At 41.5% G+C, this 27,293-nt stretch overlaps 1 protein-coding gene across 2 annotated transcripts in view; it reads left to right on the top strand.

The window, feature by feature from the left end:
• Positions 1-27,293, top strand: part of ELF1 (E74 like ETS transcription factor 1) — a 73,508-nt gene that overhangs the window by 43,921 nt on the left and 2,294 nt on the right. For both annotated transcript variants that reach the window (XM_033154082.1, XM_033154081.1), the window contains exons 3-8: positions 9,881-10,055; positions 11,420-11,527; positions 12,472-12,633; positions 17,798-17,881; positions 19,715-19,907; positions 21,205-21,681. In XM_033154082.1, the coding sequence (XP_033009973.1) occupies positions 9,881-10,055; positions 11,420-11,527; positions 12,472-12,633; positions 17,798-17,881; positions 19,715-19,907; positions 21,205-21,681 (1,199 nt within the window). The remainder of the gene's footprint in view (positions 1-9,880; positions 10,056-11,419; positions 11,528-12,471; positions 12,634-17,797; positions 17,882-19,714; positions 19,908-21,204; positions 21,682-27,293) is intronic.

Here is a 27,293-nt window from a genome sequence, read left to right as displayed (position 1 = left end):
TCACTTTCCTGTGAAATTCTTAGTTGTGTCTAATTTATACATTTAAGCTTAGTTAGATCAGAGCCTAAAGCTAGAAGCATTTTTGTACAAGGACCTGAACACAGCGTAAATTGATGGACTGGATGAGGGTCAATAAACAGAGCTTGATAGAGGCAGTGAAGGGAAGTGATTCTTGTGTCTAGAAGATTGGCCCGTTGCCTATTCTGGACAGGTTTGCACTCCCTCTGGAAAAGCAGGCTCATAGTTTGTGCTCCTGGATCCAGCTTTGTCAATGGTAACCTTAGGTAACCTCAGTTCTAGGAGTGCCTTTCACAAGCTTTGGTTAGCACACCAACTACTGCCCTTCTTCAACTGTGATTCATGCATTGGTGACCTCAGGACTTGATTACTGCAATGCATTCTCTGTGGGGCTACCTTTGGGCATGGTCTGGAGGCTCCAGCTGGGACAGAATGACGTGGCTAGATTGTTGGCGAGGACAGACTACTTGCCATGTGTAACCTTGGTGCTTGAACATTGGCTTCATGAATTTTCAAGTCCCTTAACAACTGGGGGTCCAGGATAGCTTAAGGACAGCTGGTTCCAATCACTGAGATCTCCAGGGGAGTCTCTTTTTTGTGGCACCCCATGGCTCAGATGCATGGCTCATATCTAGCAGAAGCCACACATTCAGTATTGTGGGCCCAGGTCTATGGAACTAATTTCCAGCTCAGCTGATACAAGCCACCTCTCTTTTGAACTTTGGGTGCTTGGCAAAGACTTTCCCATTCCCAGAGGCGTTTCTCCTTAACATTTATTAAGTTCTAATAAATATTAAGTCTACCCATTGAATTTTGTTGTTGTTTTTTGTACAGCACATAGAAATTTGGTTGGTATAAAATACCTAATGATATAGAATAGCTCACCACCATCATCCTACCTTGGGGGGGGGGCAGGAGAACAAGATTGTAAGCACAGGAAGCAGCCTTATACCAAGTAAATTTTTATTAGTTTCCCAATATTTTCCCAATAATAGCTCAACTGTAGCAATATCAAGAAAGCAGCCTTATACCATGCCAGACTATTGGTCCATCTCCCCCCAGTTTTATCTCTTCCGATTAGCAGTGACTCTGCAGGGCTTCAGGCAGAGATCTTTCTCAGTGTCTTCTATCTAATAGCAGGCAATAGCAGGAGTTGAACCTGCGACCTTCTGCAAGCAAAGCATTTGCTCCACCACTGAGATCAGATCCTTCCACAACTTCTTCTCTTTATATATTTTTTCTCTGAAAAGAGGTGATTTGCATTGCATTTTTAAGCTTATTGTTACTTTAGAGACTATGAGTTCTGTGGTGGAATTATTGCAGGCACAGAGATTGTTGAAGGTGTTCTCTTGTCCTCATCAGATAATATCTTCTCAAGGCACAGTTACAATCCTGTTCTATTCCTTCATGACAGTGGACCAGTCCTGGAGAGTCATGAAGCCAGAACTTATTGTGGGGAATATACTTGCTAGTTTGGTAGTAACTCCATTGTCTGACCAACTTGTAATAGAATATTATTTACTTTGGTTGTATCCTGTTCTTCCTCCAGGTTGATCAGGGCAACATACTGATTTTGCCATTGTTACCCTCCAATTCATCCTCTCAACAATCCTCTGAAGTAGGTTTGACGGAGAAATAGTGACTGGCCCAAGTTCACGCAGGGACTTGCACCTCGGCGGACAGGAGGATGGCTGCTTCTGCCTAGTTGCTGCTGGTGTGACTCTACCTTGGAAGATAGCTGAATGTAGCAGAGAGCATTGCAAAAGAACTATGCTCTGATACATGTCAAAAAATCTCTCTTGGGCTGCCATTATACCTGGTGAATGCATCCAGCATTGTTGTCATTCTGAGGGGTAAACAAATACACCCAAACAACTCCAGCCAAATTGTATTGTTCTCTGATCATGTGGTGAATTTGTAACTTAGCAGATAGAATTGCTTAGCCTGGTTAGCAAAATCATAATTCCTCTTACTAAGGTGAGATATTCATGAGCCTTTTGCTTGCATGTAGAACCTTTTTGTGATTTAACCAGGAACAATCTAATTACCTACAGTTTCCCATTTCAGCCAAATCAGGAAACTATGGTTCCAGCTTTGGATCCAATTAGAGTGTGGAACTCAATTTAAAACGCAGTTTAATATCCTGGTGTCTTCTGAAGCTAGTGCCTGGTTTGAATGAAATGGGAAATGGTGTTAATGAGAGAGTTCCAGGTTTAGTCATGGTGAAATAAGAAGCAAAATGTTTGTGTGTATGTGTACAATATATATATATATCCACTTTAATTGCAGAGATATATTTTACTGAAGTGGCCACTGGGTTTGATTTGGGAATAGCTTCTTTATTTGAGTTTGTGTTAGAGATCTCATTCTTAGCCTGCTTAGTTAGACTGGTTTCAGTCCCCCTGAGCTATGCAGAATACATGCTTGGGGCAAGGAGGTACGAAGGCTGCCACTGTGTTACTTATCCTGGTACTTATCCTGGCTGCTTTGAAGATGTGTAGGCTACTGGACAGACTTTTAATCTGTTTAAATTTACATCTTTGCTAAACTTTGTGCAGTTTGCTGTTCATGGCAAATGCTAAAACTGACCTTTTCAGCTCTTGGTGCAGCCAATTTCCTATTTTGGAATCAGTGAGGATGGACAGTATAAAAATAATGGAAATTAAATAGTTGTGCCTTCTTGTTTTCACCCTTAGAATGGCATTGATTCTGTATTTGTGGCCTTCATCCATTATGTTTACCTAAAAAAAAAAAAAAACTAATAAGAAAAAATGCACCTAATTGTTCCAGTTAGATGTTTCCTTGTCATTTCATATTGGTGAGCAAGAGGAGTCGGTGACATGACTGAAAGATGTTCAGGGAAATATTTTCCAAGATTCTCCTTATACCTGCCAGTCTCAAAGCAGCTGGTTGCTTACTGTGCTCCTCTTAGCAAAATATTTCCCTTGTGGATGCTCCTGAGCCCACATTTGCAACTTGCAAAGTAGCTTTTTGTGACTGAGAGGTTTTTGTTTTCTCGCACATGGTGATGCTGGTGAGTAAAGCTGATCCTACTCTGTACTTAAAATCAGATGTATATATAGTTCATTTGGTATCTGCTGCTCAGTTCCTATAATAATAGTAAAATGCATGCTCCTCATAGATCCTCTGGTCTTCCAGACCTAAACCATAGCTTCCTCTGCTCCCTCCTGTGCTCTAACCTTTGTTCACTCTGCCATGCACCTCAGGCATTGCCTACTTGTGTCCCACCCCATCCGGTCAGCTTGATTCTTGTCCCTCTTCCAACATGACTATTCTGTCCAACACTCTTGCCTGCCACACAGAGGGTCCTTTCCCCCTGAGTGTCTTTATCTTCTAGTATGTATGTTTTTACTCTTGCATGCTAACAGTTTAATGCGTCAATGGTTTGTGAATATAAACATTTGTGATTTTAGGATGCAGTGTTTTAGAGTTTCTGTTGGTACTGCCCATAGGTCCAGTCCAGTGCAGATGTGATACTGGCTTAGCGCAGACAACACATTAAAGCAGGGTTTGGGCCAGCCGTAGCTTATAACCCAATCCATGGTTTGAGTTTCCAAATCTATATATATAAAATCCTTCAAGCTGCATGTTTGTTTGTTTTCGCCTTTCTCCGTAACCGCTTAACCGATTGGTGTCAGATTTGGACACAACATGCCTTGGCAGTATGGGAAGGATCTTAGGTACCTAGATTGTAAAAATATCACACCTTTCCCAGGTAAATCCATTAATTTGTGCAAAAAAAGCACCCTCCAGTGGACATTAAATAGCACGGCACACAACACCCGTTGCCGATCCCCACCCCCCGACGTCACTGCCACCATCCATCAACAGGTACGCTGCCCGCAAAAGGCAGCCCGCCAGCAAAGACGGAGTTTGGCCTTGGTGGCTTTTAGATGCCGCCTGCAGCAGCTATAGAGAGAAGCCGTGCCATAGCCACGCCGCCCGGAAACGTCCCGTTCGCCTTTTGGGAGGGCGGACGGATCGGTAGGAAAGCTAAGCCGCCCGCTAACACCGAGATAGCCTGCTGATAGAAGCGGCAGGTACACAGTGAAGCAACGGCACAGTCAGGCCAGCTGCAAACGTCCCGCCCACCATTTCCGGGTTCGGGCGGCCTAACCTGATACTGTACAAACAAATATACTGCCTTCCAATGCACATCAACAACATCAAACCAAGACATACAAACAATTCAAAAAAGGGAATAAGAAATACAACAATACTAATAATGAGTTATATACACAAAAACAGTAACAAGCAAGAAATGAAAACCAAAACAACCTCAACTTCAATGCAAAGACCTATGGTAAGACATCACTTTCTCTTTTATACTGCATCTTCCTTTCCCATTATACTGAATCAGCCACAGCAACGTGTGGCTGGGTCAGCTAGTGTTTTCTGCCCTCTCAGTTTCATAAATTTACTCCCATCTATCTCCATGGTAAAGCAGCCCCTGAAATAGATGCAATTTCTGTAACGATGGCTTGTTAATTCAAATGTCATGTCAAACCATAGTTAGCACAAATGTGAGCTTTGAAAAGCTAAATTCTGATTCTAGCTTCTGATTATGGCTTTCCAGTTGATTGTAAGCCATGGTTTGACAATTCAGCCATCACACAAGCTTTAGTTGGGCTTCCTTAGTCATATTTTGAAGTGATGTCTGAATTGAACAAAAGATGCACGGCAGCTCATAGTTTGCCAGCTTTGGTCCATGCCCTCCATTTAACTCTGGAGAAATTCCTTTCTCAGTTCTAATCTTGTAAACCAGTTGCCACCACTTTGTATTAAGTGATGTCAAACCAGTGGCATCTATAACCCAATGAATAAAAGCATCCCATTTGAGCAGCTTTCCTCAACCTGATACCTTCCAAATGCTTTGGGCTGCAGCTCATCAGCCCCCGCCAGCATGGATGATGGGAGTTGTACTGCCACATCATCTGGCGGGCCGCAGGTTGAAGAAGGCTACCGGTACATTGGAGCAATGCATATTCTGTCTAGTGCAACATAATTGGTTACATGTAAAAAATAATAAGTGCAGCACACCTATGAAATCTATGAGTTCTAAGATGGCGGCGCAGTGCTCTCCCTTTTTTTCTTTTAACATTTCATATGGCTTTTATTGTTGTTACTTGTTACTTGTGTGAGTACATTAGGCTGGCGAGTAAATGTTTAAATGGAAAATGAATAGATTTGTCACTAAGAGGGTATGGCTCACTCCTGGAGGAATAATGGCAGTTATGAAGATCTAAGATGGCGGCACGCAAGATTTACAGCCGGCAGGAACTCCTAAGGGTTGAGTAGTTACAGTGCAAATAAGCTAAAATACCAAGCTCTCCATGGATCACTATCCCCTTAGGGAAGAAGCAAAGGCGATGCAGAGAGAGGAAGCAAAGGCAGGGCTTTATCAGCAGCCAGCAAGACTACTGTGAACATCATTGCTGGAGATTTCAACCATGCTGAACTTAAAACTGTGCTCACTGGAAAAGGTCTATTCGAATATAAAATATGGTTACAGGACTTTACAGCTCCCACATTTGAACTAGACTGACCCTAGGTCGCTGTTCCTTCTTCCAGCATACATCCCCTCAGGAAACGGGCTCTCACTATGACAAGACTGTTAAAATCTGGCATGAATGTGCTACTCACCAGCTGAAGGACTGTTTCAAGAGAACCAATTGAAATATTCTCAACCATTCAGTTCTATGCTATATCAATCGCTGCACAAGTATTGTTTTTGTGTTTTTTGTTTTTATGGGAAAGCATCCAATTTCATTCTATTTATACAATGACAATAAAAAAATCTTTTCTTAAATGTAAGTTAAAATGAAAAAAAAAATAGTTTGCAGTCATTACTGAATATATTTAGTCTCTCTGGAAAATTGATGGTGCTGGGAGAGTTAATTATTATCTTCCTTTGTTCAGTCCTTGTGTAGCTGTGGCTTTGTTATTCTATCTGTCACCGAGGAAAAGAAGGGGGAGGCTTTTGATTTATGCTCAATAAGGAATTTAACAAGGTTTTATTATGCCCTCCCCGCTCGACTGAGGCTGAATGGACTTTATTTAAAATTACTTTTGGACCGGACCAGGAGTTTGAGTGCCTCGTGATTAATGCCAATATTCCAAATTAATGAGGAACCAGTCACAAATCATGCCAGGTCATACCCACTTTGCCTTTCAAGTTGGCAGGCACGGCCTTAAGTGGCATAGCGGGATGCAGTGAACTCCCCAGAACCCACTGCGGAACATTGCCAGGAATTTTACCTCATAAATTTTGGCTTTCCCCTGCCTGAACCTCCCCACTGCCCCGGCTGACATCAGTCGGAAGCCAAAAATGGATGGTGCTCTTAAGCTGTAATCCTGTGCACACTTACCTGGGAGTAACTCTCATTGAACTGAATGGTGCTTACATTTGAGTAGATGTATAGGCTTGCACTGTCGATAACAGATAATTCTTGACTCCGTAAGAACAGATTTTTACAACAGTAGGGATTGCCTAAGCTGGAAAAAAGCATGCAAAGTGCAAATACACAGTTATATTCTAAAGGTTTCTTCATATAGTAAATATGTCTCATTTGTAACTTCTCCTTTAAAAAAAGGAAAAGTTTGCAACATCAGAAGAGGAAGTTGCCTAAGATAAAGAAGAGCCTAAATACAGAACTGTATTCTAAAAGCCTCTTCATATGCTAACTATTGCAAATGCAACAAATGGTTTGCGTTTGCAAGGGCAGTTTGACAGTGTGCATAGGACCAAGAGACATAGAGGGCAAGGGAGCTACTGCTGCCATGACCTGCAATACCTGTGCCATGTTGGTCTTTCTGCCGGAGAACATGCAAAAGTACATTTGTAGCAAGTGTAAGCTGGTTGCCTTGCTGGAAGAGAAGGTCCAGCAACTTGAAGCTCACCTAGACACACTTCGAGTGACAGGACAAAGATGTACTGTTTCTCAGTAGAGCTGAGTTGGATTGTGATGGCACAGCAACAGAGGTGAGATGGGTCTAGGGAGGAGGAAGATCACCCATTGCAAGAGACTAACTCCTGGAGGAATGTGATGCACAGAAGTGGGACTGTCACAAACCATGCTGTGTTGTTGAAGCTGCAAAATCACTTCCATTCTCTCACCTTGGACACCAATTCTGGGCCAGAGGAGCATGGGAAGCATTTGCCAACCTCAGAATACACCAAGGTGGCTGCGAAAGGTAAAGTAAAGGTAAAGGGACCCCTGACCGTTAGGTCCAGTCACAGACGACTCTGGGGTTGCGGCGCTCATCTCACTTTACTGACCAAGGGAGCCGGCGTTTGTCCACAGACAGCTTCCAGGTCATGTGGCCAGCATGACTAAGCCGCTTCTGGCGAAACCAGAGCAGCGCACGGAAACGCCATTTACCTTCCCGCTGGAGCGATACCGGTACCTATTTATCTACTTGCACTTGACGTGCTTTTGAACTGCTGGGTTGGCAGGAGCAGGGACCGAGCAACGGGAGCTCACCCCATCGTGGGGATTCAAACCGCCGACCTTCTGATCGGAAGCCCTAGGCTCTGTGCTCTGACCACAGCACTACCCATGTCCCTGACTGTGAAAGGTACAATGCACAAAATGATCCCACCATCCCCCAGAGGAGGAAGAGACAGGAGGAGATGTATTTGGAGGAGTCCTTTTCCATTATTGATCTAACCCCTTCAGATCATGGATGAGTATGCCAATAACCCACTTGCTACTTTCCATGGAGATGATCTCTGAAAAAAGGGAATTGCAGTGTGGAGAAGGCAAGCTGAGAGGAAGGAGTGGGAAGTACTTGAGCCATAAGGTTCCTGCCTTTGTAACCTAGCCTAATAATATCCAGATAAGTGCCAATAGACAAGAGGAAAAGACTCAAGAGCAGCAGATGCAGACCTTAGAACACTCTGAGGATGCTGTGGAAGGCATCATGATTCCTGCCACTCCCCAGAGGAGGGAGAGACAAGTGGCAGGGGTAGGTGACTCCCTACTGAGGGGGACAGAGGCACCAGTGTGCGGAGGAAACAAGATGTCCCGGGAGGGATGTCTTCCAGGTGTCTCCTGAGACAAGATAGATGTGAACAACAACAACAACAACAACAACAAGAGCATCTATTAAAAGTCTGGAAGAAGAAAAATTTTTAAGTGGTCTGGAGGAACCGAAAAGGTGTGAAATAATTCCTTCTAACTTTCTGCCATCTCCCAACATTTTAAGTCCACATCTTGTTGGACTTCAATTCCAATCAGCCTGAGCAGGCATAGTCTGCGATCAGGGAAGATGGGAGTTGTAGTCCAACATCTGGAGGGCTACAGGTTCCCCTTCCCTGTTGTAAGTCATTCAGTTTAGCTAAGTATTTTATTTGTGCAGAGCTTCCATAATTTAATATTAATGTAGCTTTCTCTGCTTTGCACATAATTTTTTTTAAAAAGTAGAATATTTTAAATCTTATTTTCTTATACTAATTACTATTCCTTCTTTGTTTTCCTTGTTTATTCATTTTATTGTACAGAACAGTTTTAAAGCGTGGGCTTTATTCTGAAGAGTGATTAAGTAAAATTGGAAAGTGCTTCTGATTAGGTATACTGCACACATTAACTACTGGTAACTATTTTGTGATTTTGACATTTGCCGCAAGTCTGAATTGGTAGCCAGTTTTGTTCTTAACAACAACAACAACAAAGTAACTTTAACAATTAAGACTTAACATGCAAAAATCCTTGCAGCTATAACAGTATCATACGGATCTGTTTCAGTAAAAACAGTTGTATGTATTTTATAATTGTAATGGTTTTATTTGATTTTATAATTATTCTATTGTTGTAACATACCCTGGGACCTTATGTTGAAGGATGAATAAAAATGTTTATAAATGAATGAATGAATGTCCTTGTTCTACAGATTGAGCCTTACTTTCTTTAAAGGCACCTGATCAACTCACAGCTGAGGTGGCATATAAATGGGGAACTTCCAGACCTCAACTCACGCTCTTAATCACTATGCTACACCAGCTCTCATGGAGTGGGAAAAGACCCAAATATTATCTAGAACAGTAGTCTTCAAGCTTTTCTATCTAGAAATGACTTTAGTCCAACATTTTTAAGGAACACTTCTTGCTTTGCTACCATGCAAGTGTAAACTGTTAGTGTCCCATTGCAACCCATGTTGGGTCACTGGGTCCCACTAGTGGGTCCCAACTCATCAGATGATCTAGATGGGGGTAGCCTACACAGTGCCTGTCAGAAGGTGTTGGATTTCAACTTCCATCATCCCCAGCTAGCACGACCAGTGGTCAGTGATGATGAGAATTCTTGCCTAAAATTCTCGGTAAAGGGACCCCTGACCGTTAGGTCCAGTCGCGGACAACTCTGGGGTTGTAGCACTTCTGGCGAACCAGAGCAGTGCACGAAAACACTGTTTACCTTCTCGCCAGAGTGGTACCTATTTATCTACTTGCACTGGTGTGCTTTTGAACTGCTAGATTGGCAGGAGCTGGGACTGAACAATGGGAGCTCGCCCTATCGCGGGGATTCAAACCGCCAACCTTCTGATCGGCAAGCCCTAGGCTCTGTAGTTTAACCCACAGCGCCACCCACACTGTGTAGGACACCACAATGGCTACCCCAGATATGCACAATGCCTGTGCCAAAAAGCAGGATTCTAGTATGCCTCAAGCTACAGCAGATGCATTGCAAGATATGCTTACAATGCAATTTATTGCTCCAGCTGACTCATGAAGTTGAGACAGATAACACATTTGCCAATATGTGTTGCGACATTTTGTCTAATTATTCCCACTGTTTGCTAATAAAGTAATGTTTTGTTTTTGTCTTGCCCCTTCTTCTAAAAGCTGGGTGATCCATCAATCTTTCCTGCTGTCATTGTGGAACATGTACCCAGTGCAGATCTCCTGAACAATTACTCTGGTTTGTCCTGTGTTGCTGAACCCAGTGACATGATAACAGAGAACTCGCTGGATGTTGCAGAAGAAGAAATTATAGAAGATGATGATATCACCCTTACAGGTTTGTGAGCATTTTTTTGCATTGTCACTTGAGGACACAGTGGCTGAGATATGTCCGTGCCTTTTCACCTGTTAAACCAGGAAGCTTCCAATTAACCATGGTTTCATGATTGGTCTAAGTTCGAAAACCATGGTTACTAGCTGAAATGAAATGGGAAACTATTGTTAATTGGAGGCTTCCTGATTTCATTTCAGCTCATGTGAAGTGGATCTGTGCTCAGACAAAAGCTTGTGCATATCTTGGCTTAATAAGCCAAGTTATGATTGTCTGAACCAACTCAGTTGAGTTATCACACCGAACCATAGTTTGAGCTTCCTAATGAACAGGCAAACCCATGGTTTATAACTGCTTATCTGCTTTTGTTTTCATCCTTTCCGTACTCTCCTTCAAAAGTTCATTTCATTACTGTGCTGTGCAGAATGTTGAGTCAGATCAACAGCTGTAACTATGATGTATCAATTCAGATATCACAACTATGGATTGTGGTTTGCTGACTGATAATAAAGTTAGACAGAACCATAAGGCCTTTTGAGGTACAGATGTAGTAAAAAATATGATGGAAAGAACACCTTGTTTTTCCATCCATCTTGTTTTTCCTTGATACATTATTGTGGGAGCCTTGCTTCTGCTTCATTATTAGCTGAAATCTACAGACATAGCACCCCACTTGTCATTTTTTTGGTGCTGTTTCTTGACATAGCTGATAATTCTAGAGCTCCGTGTGTCAGGCTTCAGGGACTCTGCTCCCCCCCCCCCCACTTTGGCAGTAGATAAGCAGAACAAAACAAAACGAGTCTCTTACCATTTGGAGATTTAATGATCAAAGAGAGAAAACAAAGAATTCATTCCTAGGAATGAAGGTGCTCCCAATTAAGGATTCCACCCACTTCCCCCCTTGTCTCTCACGTCACTTCTGCATCTCACAACCTGATCTTGCAACCACTTTGCTTTCTGTGCTGCCCCTTATCTTGCTCTTGGGCTGAGCGGATGGACGCTTTCCAGCGAAAGTGAGTCTGTTAACTCTCTCCCAGTCTATACTGTCCCACTGCTCCTGGGAGGATTCAGGATTCTGATCAGGAGCAGGGGGAGGGGGAGACTCCCACTATTCCTCCTCAGCACGATCCCTGACATCATGGGAGACACTGAATTTATGCATAACAAAGTGGAAAATGTGCAAGGCGTGAGAAAATTTATTACAGGAGTGGCTGAAAGCAGCTACAGATTCACTATCATGAATATTTTCTCTTCTTGGGATTTATAGTTATGTCCCAAGATCGCATATATGGCATAAAACCCAAATCAAAGAATGTTTTCATTTCATCTCACATGCTAGTCTTTTGCTGAATTATCTCTCTTATCTGCAGTTGAAGCATCTTGTCAGAATGGAGATGAAACAATGCAAACCATTGAAGCTGCTGAAGCTCTTCTGAATATGGATTCTCCTGGCCCAATGCTGGATGAGAAGAGATCAAGTGAGTCTGACAGGAATACATCCATGCAAAGTGTCTTCTGTCCAAAAACTATGTGGCTGTGTTAGATTTTGCAGCAGAGAAGGCTTGAGCTCTCTAGTAGGTTTACATGGTAGCTTTGCCATTGCACCGTAGGGCAGGCTAGGGGAAAAAATAAGGCTATTTTAAAAATATCATTAACAACCCTTTCAACTAGTCCTAATCTCCCAATTTTAGGAAATGGAAGGGTTAATGAAAAGCTTTTACTTTAAAGGAGTAGTATTAGTAGATCTTCCCTTTTTATAAAGAAGCAGCATGATTTCACAGAAGTTGCTTTTGAGTCTAATTGGTCTTGGAAAGATTTAAGCCTGTACCTAACTTTCCATTGACATTTTAATGAAACCTGTAAAAACATTACCTGAGTCTGGCACAAATATTTAATGTCCACACAAGTGTCATTCTCTTTCCACATTCTCTTTACAACTTAAATGTTACGGTAAATTGATCACTGATTTTTTTAAAACATTGGTTTGGTGTTCACATTAATCAGTTTCAGTAGCTTCAGATTTGGAGCTACTATAAGACCCTCTTTGGTTCACTTTTGGTTAAGTCACTTCCAGGACGAGCTGATGTATTCATTTTTTCATTCAGTATGTATCTTGCCCTTCCTTCAGAGAGGGTAAGGCAGCACACATGGAATTACCCAGTATCACCTTCTTAACAGCCCTGTAAGGTTTTCATTAAGTAGGTCCCTTGATTAGTCAAGAGAAATAGGTAACCTACATTAAGTAGATTCAAATTAACATGTGTCAAGATACATTAGCATTTTATTGGTTATTCCGTTAAAGTGATTGAAATTCAAGTCAGCTTTTGTTCTTACAGAGCCTTGACTTTTTTGTAACCCTATTGCTAGAAACCTTTCCCAAAGCATTAAAGTGTTCATTGACTTCTTTGTTGTTTTTCTGCAGCCCATGGGTTTGGGATGGAGGAGGATGTTGACCTTGGTCCTATTACTCATGTGTCAGTCACACTAGATGGGATTCCAGAGGTGATGGAGGTTCACCAAATCCAAGATGCATTTGCTGAATCACCAAGCACTCTAGCACTTGAGCAACCAAAAAAGAGAAAAGGTAAGGAAATGTGATTATGTGCTAAACATTCTCCTACAAATGGAATAAGTGTGTGCATGTTTATAATATCCATTGAACAATTGGAAAAATAATCCAAATTAGCATAGTGGCCCATCAGTAAAGCAGAATAATCACATCTCTTAGCTAAGTAGATGTGTTTGATGCTGTTTTATATTTCAATTAAGGTATGTACAAGAAGAAACATTTTATTATTTTAAGATAGAGAAACCATGAACTGAACTGCTTAAATTCAGTACCTACCTACTCTGATTCTTGGGTATTTTCAAAGTAGAAGCTATAGCTCTGCAGCATGTTCAGCCTACTTCAATTCTGCAAAGCTAAAACTCTGATTTAAAATGCAGAGACCTCTGCAAACTTCCTGGTGATTGAACTCCACACAGGTGGCACAAATATTGAAAGCACATCATTTAATTGGTGAGGCCATGACTCCATGGTGGAGCAGATGCTTTCCATGCAAAAGTTCTGAGTTTCAATCCACAGCATCTCCAGGTAGGACAGTGAAAGCACGGAAAGCCATTGGCAGTCAGTATAGACAGTGCTGAGCCAGTTGGACCAGAGGTCGGATTCAGCTTATGACTCCTTTCTGTGTTATTTCTGCTGGTGTGAAGGCTATGTGTTTCCAGGGAGTCTTCTCTCCTCATGAGGTGGCTAAAGTAGTGGAGCCTCAACTTCAGGATCTGCCCTTCCAGTGAGCATTCAGAGCTGATTTCTTTAAGGATGGATAAGTTTGATCTTTTTGCAGTCCATGGGACTCTCAAGAGTCTCCTCCAGCACCATAATTCAAAAGCATCAATTCTTTGGCGATCAGCCTTCTTTATGGTCCAGCTCTCACTTCCATACATCACTACTGGGAAAACCATAGCTTTAAGTATACGGACCTTTGTCGGCAAGGTGATGTCTCTGCTTTTCAAGGTGCTGTCTAGGTTTGTCATTGCTTTCCTCCCAAGAAGCAGGCGTCTTTTAATTTTGTGACTGCTGTCACCATCTGCAAGAAAGTAAAATCTCTCACTGCCTCCATTTCTTCCCCTTCTATTTGCCAGGAGGTGATGGGACCAGTGGCCACAATCTTAGTTTTTCTGATGTTGAGCTTCAGACCATATTTTGCACTCTCCTCTTTCACCCTCATTAAAGGGTTCTTTAATTCCTCCTCACTTTCTGCCATCAAGGTTGTGTCCTCAGCATATCTGAGGTTGTTGATATTTCTTCCGGCAATCTTAATTCCGGCTTGGGATTCATCCAGTCCAGCCTTTCGCATGATGAATTCTGCATATAAGTTAAATAAGCAGGGAGACAATACACAGCCTTGTCATACCTCAGCTCATGCATATGCCCAAACAGCATGCCATCTGTGTGAAGCCCCATCACAGGGAGGTACTTCTTCCTTTTTTTAAAGTACATTCCAGTTACAAGGCAAGCAAAGTGGGAGGAAACCAGTATGGCTGCATAAGGAGCTTACAGATGAGCTGAGAGTTAAGAAGGGCACGTATAAGAAATGGAAGAAAGGGGAAATCACAAAGGAGGAGTACACATGAGTAGCCAACAGTCAGGCTGCCTAAAGCTCAGAATGAGCTCAGGCTTGCAAGAGAGGTTAAAAATAATAAAAAAGGTTTCTTTGGCTATGTCTGAAATAAGAGGAAGAACAAGCAAGTGGCAGGTCCTCTGCGTGGGGAACACAGAGAAATGCTATAGGGTGACAAAGAAAAGGTGGAACTACTCAACACCTACTTTGCTTCTGTCTTCACACAAAAAGAAAGTGATGCCCAACCTGGTGATAAGAGAATAAATGATGTAAGGAGGGAGCTGTAGCTAAAGATAGGAAAAGAGGTAGTAAGAGAACACCAAGCTACTTTAAATGAATTCAGATCTCCAGAGTCTGATGAGCTGCATCCAACGGAGCTTACTAAAGGGAGCTTACAGATGTAATTTCAGAGCCTTTGTCTATTATCTTTGAGAATTCTTAGAGAACAGGTGATGCCCCTAACAGACTGGAGGTGGGCAAATGTTGTCCCCAGGTAACTACCAACCAGTGAGCTTGACATCAGTACCAGAAAAGGTCCTAGAACAGATAATTCAGCAGTCAGTCTGTGAGCATTTACAAAAGGATGCTGTGATTACTAAGACCCAGCATGGGTTTCTCAAAAATAAGTCATGCCAGACCAATCTGATTTCTTTTTTTGATGGGATTACAAACTTGGTGGATCAGGGAAATGCTGTGGACATAGTATATCTTGATTTCAGTAAGGCTTTCAACAAAGTAAAAATAAAGAAAAAATAAAGACTTTCTTGAGGTTATTGTTAGGTGGATTTGTAGCTGGTTGACTGACCGAACTCAAAGAGTACACATTAATGGTTCCTTGTCATCCTGGAAAAAAGTGACAAGTGTGTCCTGGGCCCATTGTTGGTCAACGTCTTTATAAGTGACTTGGATGAAGGAATTGAGGGGATGCTCATCAAATTTGCAGATGACACCAATTTGGGAGGGGTAGCTAATGCCTCAGAAGAATCAGAATTCAAAATGACCTTAACAGATTGGAGAACTGGGTGCAAGCTAATAAAATGAATTTCAGTGGAGACAAATGTAAGGTTCTGCACTTAGGCAGGAAGAATCAGATGCACATATATAGGATGGGGAACAGCTGGCTTACTAGCAGTACATGTGAAAAGGATCTAGGGGTCTTGGTGGACCACAAGCTTAACATGAGTCAACAGTGGGATGCAGCAGCAAAAAAGCTAATGCTATTCTTGGCTGCATCCACAGAAGTCTAGTGTCCAGATCAAGGGAAATAATAGTACCACTCTATTCTGCCTTAGTCAGACCACACTTGGAATACTGTGTCCAATTTTGGGCACCACAATTTAAGAAGGATGTTGACAAGCTGGAAGGTGAGCAGAGGAGGGCAACCAAGATGATCAGGGGTCTGGAAAGCAAGCCTTATGAGGAGCGCTTGAAGAAGCTGGGTATGTTTAGTCTGGAAAGGAGGCTGAGAGGAGATATGATAATCATCATCAAATATCTGAAGGGCTGTCACATGGAAGAGGGAGCATGCTTGTTTTCTCCAGCTCTGGAGGGTAGGACTCGAACCAATGGCTTCAAGCTGCAAGAAAGGAGATTCCAACTAAAAAACTTGCTGACAGTAAGAGCTGTTCAGCAGTGGAACAGACTCCCATGAGAGGTGATGGATTCTCCTTCCTTGGAGGTATTTAAGCAGAGGTTGAATGGCCATCTCTCATGGATGCTTTAGCTGAAATTCCTGCATTGCAGGAGGTGGGACTAGATGACCCTTGGGGTCCCTTCCAGCTCTAAGATTCTATGATTCTTAGTCTCCAGCATGGCATGAGCCATAATGATGGGTAGATTCAAGTAATGAGTTGCATCAGTGGAAGCCCTGCATAAGTCCTTTCTGTTGTTGCCCAATGGGGTTTCTCCCCTTGCTCTGTACAGAGCTATGTGTGCAAGCCAAAATGCTTGTGCTGACAGAATTACCACCTTAGTGTGATGTTGAACTCCTCCCATGTATATGTTTAGATATACATATAATATAAATTGATACAGATGATTATACAATAATCACATGGTCAAGTCGTTAAATAAACCACATGACATGTGCTCGTTTTGTACAGTCACATGAACCTCTTTGCTTCTATTTCACTTCTCCCTTCAGGCAAGTGAGGAAATCAGATCAGGAAGTCACAGTTGACATAGCTTCCTGTTACATGTGTACTGGGAACCATGATTAATGACTTCCAGACCAGCCAGGATTGTGTTGTGCAAATGTGGCCAATGTGTCATAATGCTTAGCATTCATATCAGAAATGGGGCGGGGGGCCAAGTACCTCCTTCTTTACATGAGATGGCAACTGGGGACATCCTGGCACATTACCATGCTGGCCATGTGGGGAATTGGTCAGTCGCTCTTGGTGGGGTTGCGCTACCACTGAAGGCAGGTACGTAGCCGGAGGGTGCTTCTGGATCCAGCTTCATCATTGGAGGTCCAGGCAGCCTCATTGTCTAGAAGCGTCTTTTTCCAGCTGTGACTGGGATGGTGGCTTGGACCATTCTGGACCAAGAGAGCTTGACCACAGTAGTTCAGGCACTGGTGACTTCAAGATTGGATTGCTTCAATGGACTCTCTGTGGAGCTGCCCTTGCGCTCTGACCCAGAAACTGCACTTAGTGCAGAATGCTGCTGTATGGTTGCTAACAGGAGTGAGGCCCTGTCAGCATAGAGCATCTCTGTTCCAGGATCTGCCCTGGTTACTGATTTTGTTTCCAGGCCAAGCTTAATGGCTTGGAACTTCTTTACTTTACTTTACGCTTACCTCATATGCTCCCACTCATCTGCTTCAACCAGCAGAACTGGTGCTGTTACAGAGCCACATATTACTTGCTTCACATTTGTAAGAAAATGATCTTTTAGCGCGGCAGCACCTGCACTTTGGAACTCCCTGCCTCTTGACATCAGGCAGGCCCCTTCACTGCACTCTTCTTGGTGCCAGCTAAAAGCTTTTTTAATGCAAGCCTATCCAGATATGTATATTGTTTACATGTGTTTTAATCTGGTTTTAGGATTATCATTGATTTTAATTAGTTTAAATAATGTTTTTAGTACTGTTTTTTAACTGTTTTTACTGATAATTTGATTGTTTTATTCTTTTTGTAAACTGCTGTAGATACTGATGTGTTTTACTCTTTTACTGTTAATTTTAATTGTTTTAATCACTTGTTTTTAACTTTTTATTGGTAATTTTAATATTTTTTGTAAGCCATTTAGTGCTTTTATTTAAAATCAGTTGATGCAATAAATTAAAAATAAATAAAATCTTGATTCTTAAATGCCTATTTAGCTCATTGCTAAGTGGGATAAATATAAATTATCAGAATTTAACCAGCAAAGGCTTATTGCTAAGTTTTAGATAAATTATTTGGAGATCAATAATTGGGAAGCTATTTGTCCCACAAAATAAGTACTGTAAAATCATTGACTTGGACTCCAGTGGGGTGCTGGGTCCTTGAACTGCTGTGGTCTTATCTAGCAGTTTGTTTTGACGTGCCGTGGGATTGATATTCACTGAAAGCATTGGTTGCCCTATGTCTGTTTTATAGTTTCAGTGTGAAAGTTCATACAACAGTCATTTTCTTTCAGGGAAGAAACCCAAAGCTCCACGACCAGAATCTCCTACTCTGACTCCAAACATATCAGTGAAAAAGAAAAGCAAAGATGGGAAGGGTAAGCATTGGCAACGCCTGTCGATTGAGCTGAGTATATAACATTCTGGATAACTGGGAGTCAGCAGGGCTGATTCATTCTGATCATGGGGTTTAAGAGGGAATGAGAGGTGTTTCTTGCTTCATCTGAAGTGAATTTGCCGTCTACAGTGATAACAGTAAAGAAGATAATTGGGAGATTGCCCTTGCCTCATTCCATGGCAAGTGCTGCTTTTTTGCACTGCAGGAGTACACAGGTACCCACTGCTGGTACTTTCTGATACTAAGCCATACTGTTGTTGTTGTTGTTGTTGTTGTTGTTAATTAATTAAGCTTACATACTGTCCTCCATCCGAGAATCACAGGGAGGTTTACAGTATAAAGGTAGCTCTTCCAGCAATATGTATGTATGTATGTATGTATGTATGTATGTGTATCTTACAATGGTCTCTGTGCCTGTCAGATAATACTAGTCTAAGTGAAGAGTAGCAACACTATGAACTATCCTGCAGGTAAATCTACTAGTGACAGCTGGAGTGAATTCAGACATTACAGTCTGCATACAGAAGCAGCTGGAAATGCTTCTGCCACCACACAAGTCCTGTAATGCTTGTGAGCTCCTTACCGTATAGACTGATTTGATCCCATGTAGAATTCTCTACATGGTGCTACTTATGCGGAGACTCTGGGCATTATGGTAGAGAATGGTAGAGAATCTGCAAATGTTATAGCCTTCACATGCTCACTCAGAGCCAAAGAATAATAGCTGGATTCAAATACTTTTGCATTTTGACAGTACAGGTGAAACTTGAAAAATTAGAATATCATGGAAAAGTCTATTTATGTAAGCAATTGTTTTCATTAGATACTGGAGTTTAATATATGAGATAGACTCATGACATGCAAAGTGAGATATGTCAAGCCTTTGCTTGTTATAATTGTGCTGATTATGGCATACAGCTGATGAAAACCCCAAAGTTAAAATTGTTAATTTGGGGTTCTCATCAGCTGTACGCCATAATCATCACAATTATAACAAATAAATGCTTGACATATCTCGCTTTGCATATCATGAGTCTATCTCATATATTAGTTTCACCTTTTAAGTTGAATTACTGAAAGAAATGAACCTTTCCACAATATTCTAATTTTTCGAATTTCACCTGTATGTTGAAAATGATCAACATAAAGTTGGAATAAAATTGGACAGCTTTGTAGTCCAAGAGCCTGTTGAAATAGGTTTCTGCAAAGATAAGGGAATCCTCATTCTGCATAGGTGGCCCTGTGCCCTTGTGAGGCAAGCCTAAATATCTAAGGAAGTCAATCCTAAACGTTGGAGGGGTGTGTGCAGTCAAAAGGACATTTCTCTATTGGTGGTTTTGCGGCATCATCAAAGCTTTTTGGAGTGCTGACTTCAAAGAAATTAGCACTACTTGGACTTAGGATCCCACCCACTCATGATTACCTGAATGATGACTTCTTAGCCTTTATATTGGCAGCTGCCCGTGTGGAGATAGCCAGATGTTGGGAAACTGGCGATGGGCTTCACGTCAACTCTTGGTGTCCCAGAGTCAATGGCATTGGCTGTCAAAGCAGGAAGGGGCAAATACAATCCCTGTTCCTTTTATAACATTTGGCAAGTGTTTACTGAATAGAAAATCATACAGATTGTGGCAGGAATCTACCCAGCACTCATGGGTAAATGTGGCATGATATTTAGAGTAATCAGATGAAACTTTGTTACTTAGCATGACAAAAGCCTATTTATTGGCACAAGTTATTTGTTGTTTACTGCTGTAACAATTGTTTTCTCAAAATGTGTCTTTCTGAAAATCTTTTTATTCATTTATTTTAGGAAACACAATTTACCTTTGGGAGTTCTTGCTAGCTCTGCTTCAGGACAAAGCCACTTGTCCGAAGTACATAAAATGGACTCAGAGGGAAAAGGGCATTTTTAAGCTTGTGGATTCCAAGGCTGTGTCGAGGCTGTGGGGAAAGCACAAAAACAAACCCGATATGAATTACGAAACAATGGGCAGGGCTCTCAGGTAGGTAAATTTAAGATAATGACAAAATGTACTGTATATCATAAGGCAGAGAGCATCCTAAGCTAAAACAATGTTAAGCACTAATACTAGTAAATATTATATATAGATATACAAAAACACTTGGTGCAGAGCTAACCCCCCTCCTCAAAACAACAACAACAACAACCACCCCAACCTATTGAGGACAGAGTATGCTCAGTGAGCCTAGCATGCTGACTGTTGGGAGGGCAAAGATTGAAAATAATATTAACATTTTAGAAATACTAATACTGTGGTTGAATCAAGACTAGCTAGCACTGGACTAGTAAGAAATGGCTCACAATCTTCCTCTCTTAGCTTGGTTACTGGCTGTTAAATGAATCATGACCATCTCAGGCCCACAACTGCATTTTTGTTTGCAGTGAGGCCCAGGTGGATCCTATTCTGTACTTTGAGCGGAATGTCCTTGGTTGCATGGAAACCTTTCATAATATGGAAAGTGATCTGTTGGGGGAAAGTGATCTGTTGGGGGAAAGTACAGCAAGAACAGAAACAGCAGGAAATATATTGTGTTCATTCTTTTAAAAGTGCGTAAAGGTAAAGGGACCCTTGACCATTAGGTCCAGTCGTGTCCGACTCTGGGGTTGCGGCGCTCATCTCGCATTACTGGCCAAGGGAGCCAGCGTACAGCTTCCGGGTCATGTGGCCAGCATGACTAAGCCGCTTCTGGTGAACCAGAGCAGCGTACGGAAACGCTGTTTACCTTCCCGCTGGAGCGGTACCTATTTATCTACTTGCACTTTGACGTGCTTTTGAACTGCTAGGTGGACAGGAGCAGGGACCGAGCAACGGGAGCTCCCCCCATCGCAGGGATTTGAGCTGCCGACCTTCTGATCAGCAAGCCCTAGGCTCTGTGGTTTAACCCACAGCGTCACCCGCGTCCTATAAAAGTGCATATTGCTGCATTAATCTGTTGTTAGTGTTAAAACAGTATTTTAGGTAGAGTTTCTCCAACTTTAAGTACAGTCGTACCTTGGTTGATGAACACCTTGCGAGTCAAACGTATTGGTTCCTGAACGCCGTGAACCCGGAAGTAAGTGTTCTGGTTTGTGAACGTTCTTTGGAACCCGATCGTCCAACACGGCTTCTGCGGCTTCCGATTCAGTGCAGGAAGCTCCTGCAGCCAACCAGAAGCTGCGCCTTGGGTTTTTGAACGTTTTCGGAAGTCGAATGGATTCTGGAACGGATTCTGTTCAACAACCAAGGTACAACTCTATTCCTTTGTGTAATCTTTGGTGTGTTTTCCTACTTCAAATAGATATTATTACCAAAGAGGCATTCTGGCCAAAGTAGAAGGACAACGTTTGGTGTATCAGTTTAAAGAAATGCCAAAAGACCTTGTTTACATAGATGATGAAGATCCAACTTTGAGTACGGAATCCCCTGATTCATCTTTACAATCAGCACCTGTTGGTACTAGAAACCAAATGGGCAGGTCTAAAACGTCTTCAAACATGGCGCAAAAAGGAACACCTGCTGCTGTTTTAAAGATTCCAGTCAACTCCAAGTCTGCCAGACTTAAGCAGCCCATTGAAAATGTTCAACAGCAGCTGCCTACCGTGACATCAGCAGAAGTGTTGAGGACGGTGCAGCCTAGTCAGCCAGTCCATCCAACTCAGCTTTATCGGACAGTTCATTTAATGCACCCCATGCAGTCCATTCCAGAAGGACACACAGCTGTGACATGCAGTAACATGCTGGAGGAGACATTGAGTCCTTCTGTCCAAAACATAAGGTAAGAATGTCAGAACAGGGCATCTGGGGCTGCTGGTGGCAGCTAGCTTTAATAATAATAATAATAATAATACCCCGCTTTCCCCCCAGACAGGTATCAAGGCACCTTACAGATAAGAACAAGAATCACTAAAAGCATGGAAAAAACAATTAAAAACAATTAATAGAACCAGTGGCGTAGCAACGGGGGGGGGGGGCGCTCCTGGTGCCACATCTCCGGGGGTAACAAGGCATGTGGTTTGCTGGAGTGGCGCCTCTGGCAACCTGCTATGTACAACGCATGTGCGGCGTCACTACATACGACACATGCGGCGTGCGTAGCAACGCTGCACATGCGCACTACGTAGCGACGCCCCACCCCCCGGGTGCACGTCATGTTTGCCGCTCCGGGTGCCCGAGCAGCTTCCTATGCCACTGAATAGAATTAAAACAATATAATATATAAAATCTGTTTAAAACATACAAATAATTACAGTACCTAAACTGTTAACCAGAAACCATTTTGAGTTTGGTCAACAAGTCACTTAAGGCAAACCTTGGGTTACCTTGACTTTGTGAAGTTGTCAGCTCCCAGAGAGAAGCTCCCAGTCACTTTGCTCCCTGCTGCCACCAAGTAGCTCCTGCTAAACAGGTCCGCAACAGCACAAGGCCTTGAACTTTGAAAGTCTGTTCCAAGCCCTAAAACAGACAGACATGTACACTGCATTCCTCCACACTTTGCAATGACATATACCTTCTGGGTGGCTCACAAAAAATTAAAGGAATAAAATACAATACTAAATATGATGATACAAATGATGAATAAGTACAGCAATTAAGAACATGCATATACAATAAATCACAAACCCTGATTTGAGAAGCCTATAATTTTAAAAAGATGGGAGGGTGCTACACTGACAGGATGCCACCACCACAAAGGCCTTCTTCCTAGAAGCCACCCATCTCACTTCATTTGCCAAGGGCACTTGAAGCACAGGCTCCTCTGATGAGGATGTTATGGATCAGAGAAAAGACAATTTTTAAAAAAGTAACTTGGCCTTTAAAGTTGTTAAGAGCTTTAAAAGTATGCAAGCATCACTTTAAATTGAGCCCAGAAACTTAACTAGGATCCGGTGCAGCTGGCAGAGCTGGCATGTAATGTGGCCAAAATAATCTTGGGAGCATATTCTGGACCAATGGTAATTTTCTTTTTTTTTTTTTTTAATTTTTTAAATATAACTTTATTGATTAAAAGAGAACACACATTACATCTTATACATTTCCATAGTACCATACAACATCGTTGATCTCATCCCATTCCCGTTATTCCCACCCTCCCCACCCCTCCATATCCCTCTGACTTCCCTCCAGCACTCTATCGACTTCCTTAAAGCTATATACATCTTATTTGTACATTCCTAATTACTTATTTATACCTTATTTGTATATTCATAATTACTGAATTGTTCTATACTTCTTTTATTAAATCTTTCGATTAATTTGTTAATCCTAGAATTCCTTCATACCTATTTATTCCAAGCATATTAGCACTTCTTTCTTTGAGCAGTATTTTTCCATATACTCTTCATAGCATTTCCATTGTTCTTTCAACTTTTGGTGTGTTTGGTTTCTTATTGCTGCTGTTAACTTTGCCATTAGTAAATACTCATTTAGCTTACTTAACCACTCATTCTTTGTTGGTACCTGTTCTGTCTTCCATTTTGCTGCTATCACCATCCTGGCGGCGGTGCTAGCATACAGGAAGACACTTTCCTTTCCTTTTGGTATTTGGTCGTCTAATAAACCTAGCAGATAAACCTCTGGTTTCTTTACCATTGTTTTTTGCATCATTTTTGTTATTTCAGTATGTACCATCACCCAAAAGGTTTTTATATTCTCACATTGCCACCACATATGTAGTAGCGTCCCCACCTCTTTCCCACATCTCCAGCACAGGTTGGACTTCAATTTGTAAATACTTGCGAGTTTCACGGGGGTCAAATACCATCTGTAGTGCATCTTAAAAATTTTTTCTTTAATATTGTATGAAGCCGTAAATCTAATATCCTTTCCCCACAGTTTCTCCCATTGTTCCAAATTTATTGCATATCCCAGATCTTTGGACCATCTTAGCATTGCCTCTTTAACCTCTTCTCCCATTAAATCCCACTCCAGTAACAAATTATATGCGCCCGAAAGTACTTTTTTGTTATTTTTGATCACCACACTTTCAAATTTGGAAGTTTCCTTTGAAAAACCTTTCTTTATGTCTACCGTAAACATACTGTTCAATTGTATATACTGCCATCTGTCAATTCCGTACTCTCTTAGTTCCTCATATGATTTTAATTTATATTTACCTTCCTGATTTTCTATTAACTGTCTATATGTCGGCCAAATTTTATTTATATTTAATCTTTTCCTAGCGATGGCTTCTATCGGGGATACCCACCATGGTGTTTGCATTTCCGCGTATCTTTCATATTTTTTCCATACCTTATACAGTGCTCCTCTCAGAATATGATTAGTAAATTCCTTATTTATCTTGGCTTTATCATAATTGAGATACGCGTGCCAGCCGAAGCTGCAATTAAATCCTTCCAGATCCAATAGTCTGTTCCTTTCCAATCTAATCCAGTCGCTGACCCATATTAGACATTCAGCTTCATAATATAGTTGTAAATTCGGGAGCGCCATACCTCCTTTTTCTTTCCGTTCTGTTAGCAGCTTGTATTTTACCCGGGGTTTCTTCCCCTGCCAAACAAATTTTGTGATGTCCTTCCTCCATTCGTCAAAACAGTTTTCTTTAATGATAATTGGGATAGTTTGGAATAAGTAAAGCATCTTCGGCAGTACATTCATTTTTATAATTGATACTCTCCCCCATAGAGATAGGTTTAGTCTGTTCCATCTTTCAAATTCCTTCTTTATCTCTTTCCATATTTTATCATAGTTATTTTTGAACAAATTTATATTTTTCATGGTTATATCTATTCCTAGGTATTTAGCTTTTTTAACAATTTGTAAACCCAATTGCTTTTCTAACGCATTTTGCTCATTCAATTGCATATTTTTTGTCAGGAGTTTTGTTTTACCTCTATTTAATTTAAATCCAGATACTCCTCCAAAATCCTCAATTAATTCAATCACTTTAGCAATGCTTACCTCCGGGTCTTCCGTTGTAACTAGGATATCGTCTGCAAATGCCCTGACTTTAAATTTTTCTTTGCCTAATGTTATTCCTGTTACTTCTTCTTCCTCTCTAATATTTGTTAATAATATTTCCAATGGCAAAATAAACAGCAGTGGTGAGAGGGGACACCCTTGTCTGGTGCCCCTCTCTACCAAAAAGCTTCCCGTTCTGTCACCATTTATTACCAGACTGGCCGATTGTTTCTCGTAAATCGATTTTATTCCTCTATAAAAGTCTTCTCCTACTGATGACATCTCCATCACTTTCAATAAAAAACTTCTTGACAGATTATCGAATGCTTTCTCCGCATCAATCATTATAAAGCCCGCTCTCTTACTTGGTCTTAATTCTAAATATTCTATTAAGTCTATCACAACCCTCATATTTGATTTTATATGTCTGTTTGGCAGGAACCCCGCTTGGTCTTCGTGTATCACCTCCTTTAATACCCTCTTCAACCTATTGGCCAAAATACCCGCAAATAGTTTGTAGTCGTTATTTAAAAGAGAAATGGGCCTATAATTGTCCACAGACTCTCCATCTGTTCCCTGTTTGTGTAATAACACAATATTTGCTTCCTGCCAAGAAGTTGGTATTTGCCCTTCCTTCATGCTCTTATTCATTATTTGTTTTAATGGTGCTATTATAGAGTCCTCTAATTTTTTGTAATGTACTGCAGCTAGTCCATCAGGACCTGGTGACTTTCCTAATTTAAGTTTAATAATTGCTTGGTGTATTTCAGTCTCTGTTATCGGCTCGTTCAAAGTTTTCATATTTTCTTCACTTATTTTTGGTATCTTCTTTTTTTTTAAGTAATCCTGTATCTCTTCCACTGATTCCTGACCTCTGCTGTATAGCTTTGAATAAAAATCCAAAAAACCTTTTTTTATTTTTTCCTCTGTATCCAATATACACCCCTGATATATTATTTTGTTTATTTGTCTTTCCTCCTGTCTTTTCTTTATCTGCCATGCTAATAACTTGCCTGGTCTGTTTCCTAATTCATTCCTAATTTTCATTGCTTTTTAAAAGTTGGCTCCATGTCTAACCCATTTCAAGAGTCTAAATGGGTGGTTAGCAGGCCAGATAAGACTGCATCTGGCTTGTTGTGCATAGACCAGGACACTGGGAAGATGTGAAAATAAGATACCTAAAAGTAGAGGGTAAATTTGCACTCCTCTCTCAGATGGTTAATGTACATCCAAGGCACCCAGAAATTTAGAATTTGGCACATGTGTAGTCCAGAACCCAGTGGCTACAAGAAAAAGTTTGAAAATTAGTCATTGTTCCCTCAAAACTAAAATATTGGGGTTATGGTGCTCACCTCACAACAAAAAACAAGTTGCACTGAATAACCAAAACATTGGCTTAGGAATTCTGTTCCTCCTCCAAACTTGAATTGGGGGTGGGGGCAATTCCAATGAAAGCCCCAAACACAGGCTGTTGCTTGCAGATGCAAACTTTTATTTACTTGTTTTCACAGACTTCACTGCTGGTCATTGGGCATTAGAGATAAAAATCTGTGAATATAGTTAGTGCAAAACAGCCGGTTTTGAGGTGCTTCACAATGCCTAGAAGTGCCATGCTTGGTATTGTGGTTCTGCTGTGTTGTGCTGGCCTGGCCCCCAGAGTGCTTCACAGCCAACACAAGCAAGAAGGACTGAAGTATAGGGCAAAGGGATGAGAGGGGAACAGCATTGGAGGGTGGCATGGAACAAAACGGAATACAGTTGTACCTTTGTTTTTTGAACAGAATGGGTTCCAGAAGTCCATTCAACATCTGAAACATTCAGAAACCAAGGCGTGGCTTCTGATTGGCTGCAGGAGCCAATCGGAAGTCACGCCGGACATTCGTCTTCTGAAATAACATTTGAAAAACGGAACACTCACTTCCGGGTTTCAATTGTTCGGGAGACGAAACGTACGAGTACCAAAGGGTAGAAGGAGAGAGAGAAATGCAGAAGAGACTCCCCACTTTGAGGGTTATTTTTAAATCCTTCCTTACAGAACACAAACACATCCAGGCACACAGACTTTGCTATTTCATGAGTCCTTTGTGCAAAACTAAGGAACTGTTAGTTACTGAAGCTGGGGAGGATTTTTGATTGTGTGTGTGTGGCGGGGAGATTTTAAGAAGATAAACAGTCATGCTGAAGTGTTTCCCCACTTTTTTGCTGTCTTTTGTAGCCTTTGAAAAATGGAATCAATTAGCCATTCCAAAAAGAAAGCATAAAAAATAAGCCTTTCTGCATTATTATTTTTTTGCATTTGCCTTTTTTGCCAGGGGGGTGTTTTAAACATCCACCCCCCCCCACTTGTTGTATTTGCAGAAAATAACTTCTAGGGTAAGAATTGTGAATAGAGGATTCTGGGTCTTTTTCAGCTTTGTAATGCCATGGAAAAAAGTCTTAACATGGTGGCCATTTTTCAGTCAGAAGAGC

The sequence above is a fragment of the Lacerta agilis genome, chromosome 7, assembly GCF_009819535.1.
Source record: "Lacerta agilis isolate rLacAgi1 chromosome 7, rLacAgi1.pri, whole genome shotgun sequence".
Taxonomy (NCBI): domain Eukaryota; kingdom Metazoa; phylum Chordata; class Lepidosauria; order Squamata; family Lacertidae; genus Lacerta; species Lacerta agilis.
This window is presented reverse-complemented; position numbering and strand designations above follow the sequence as displayed.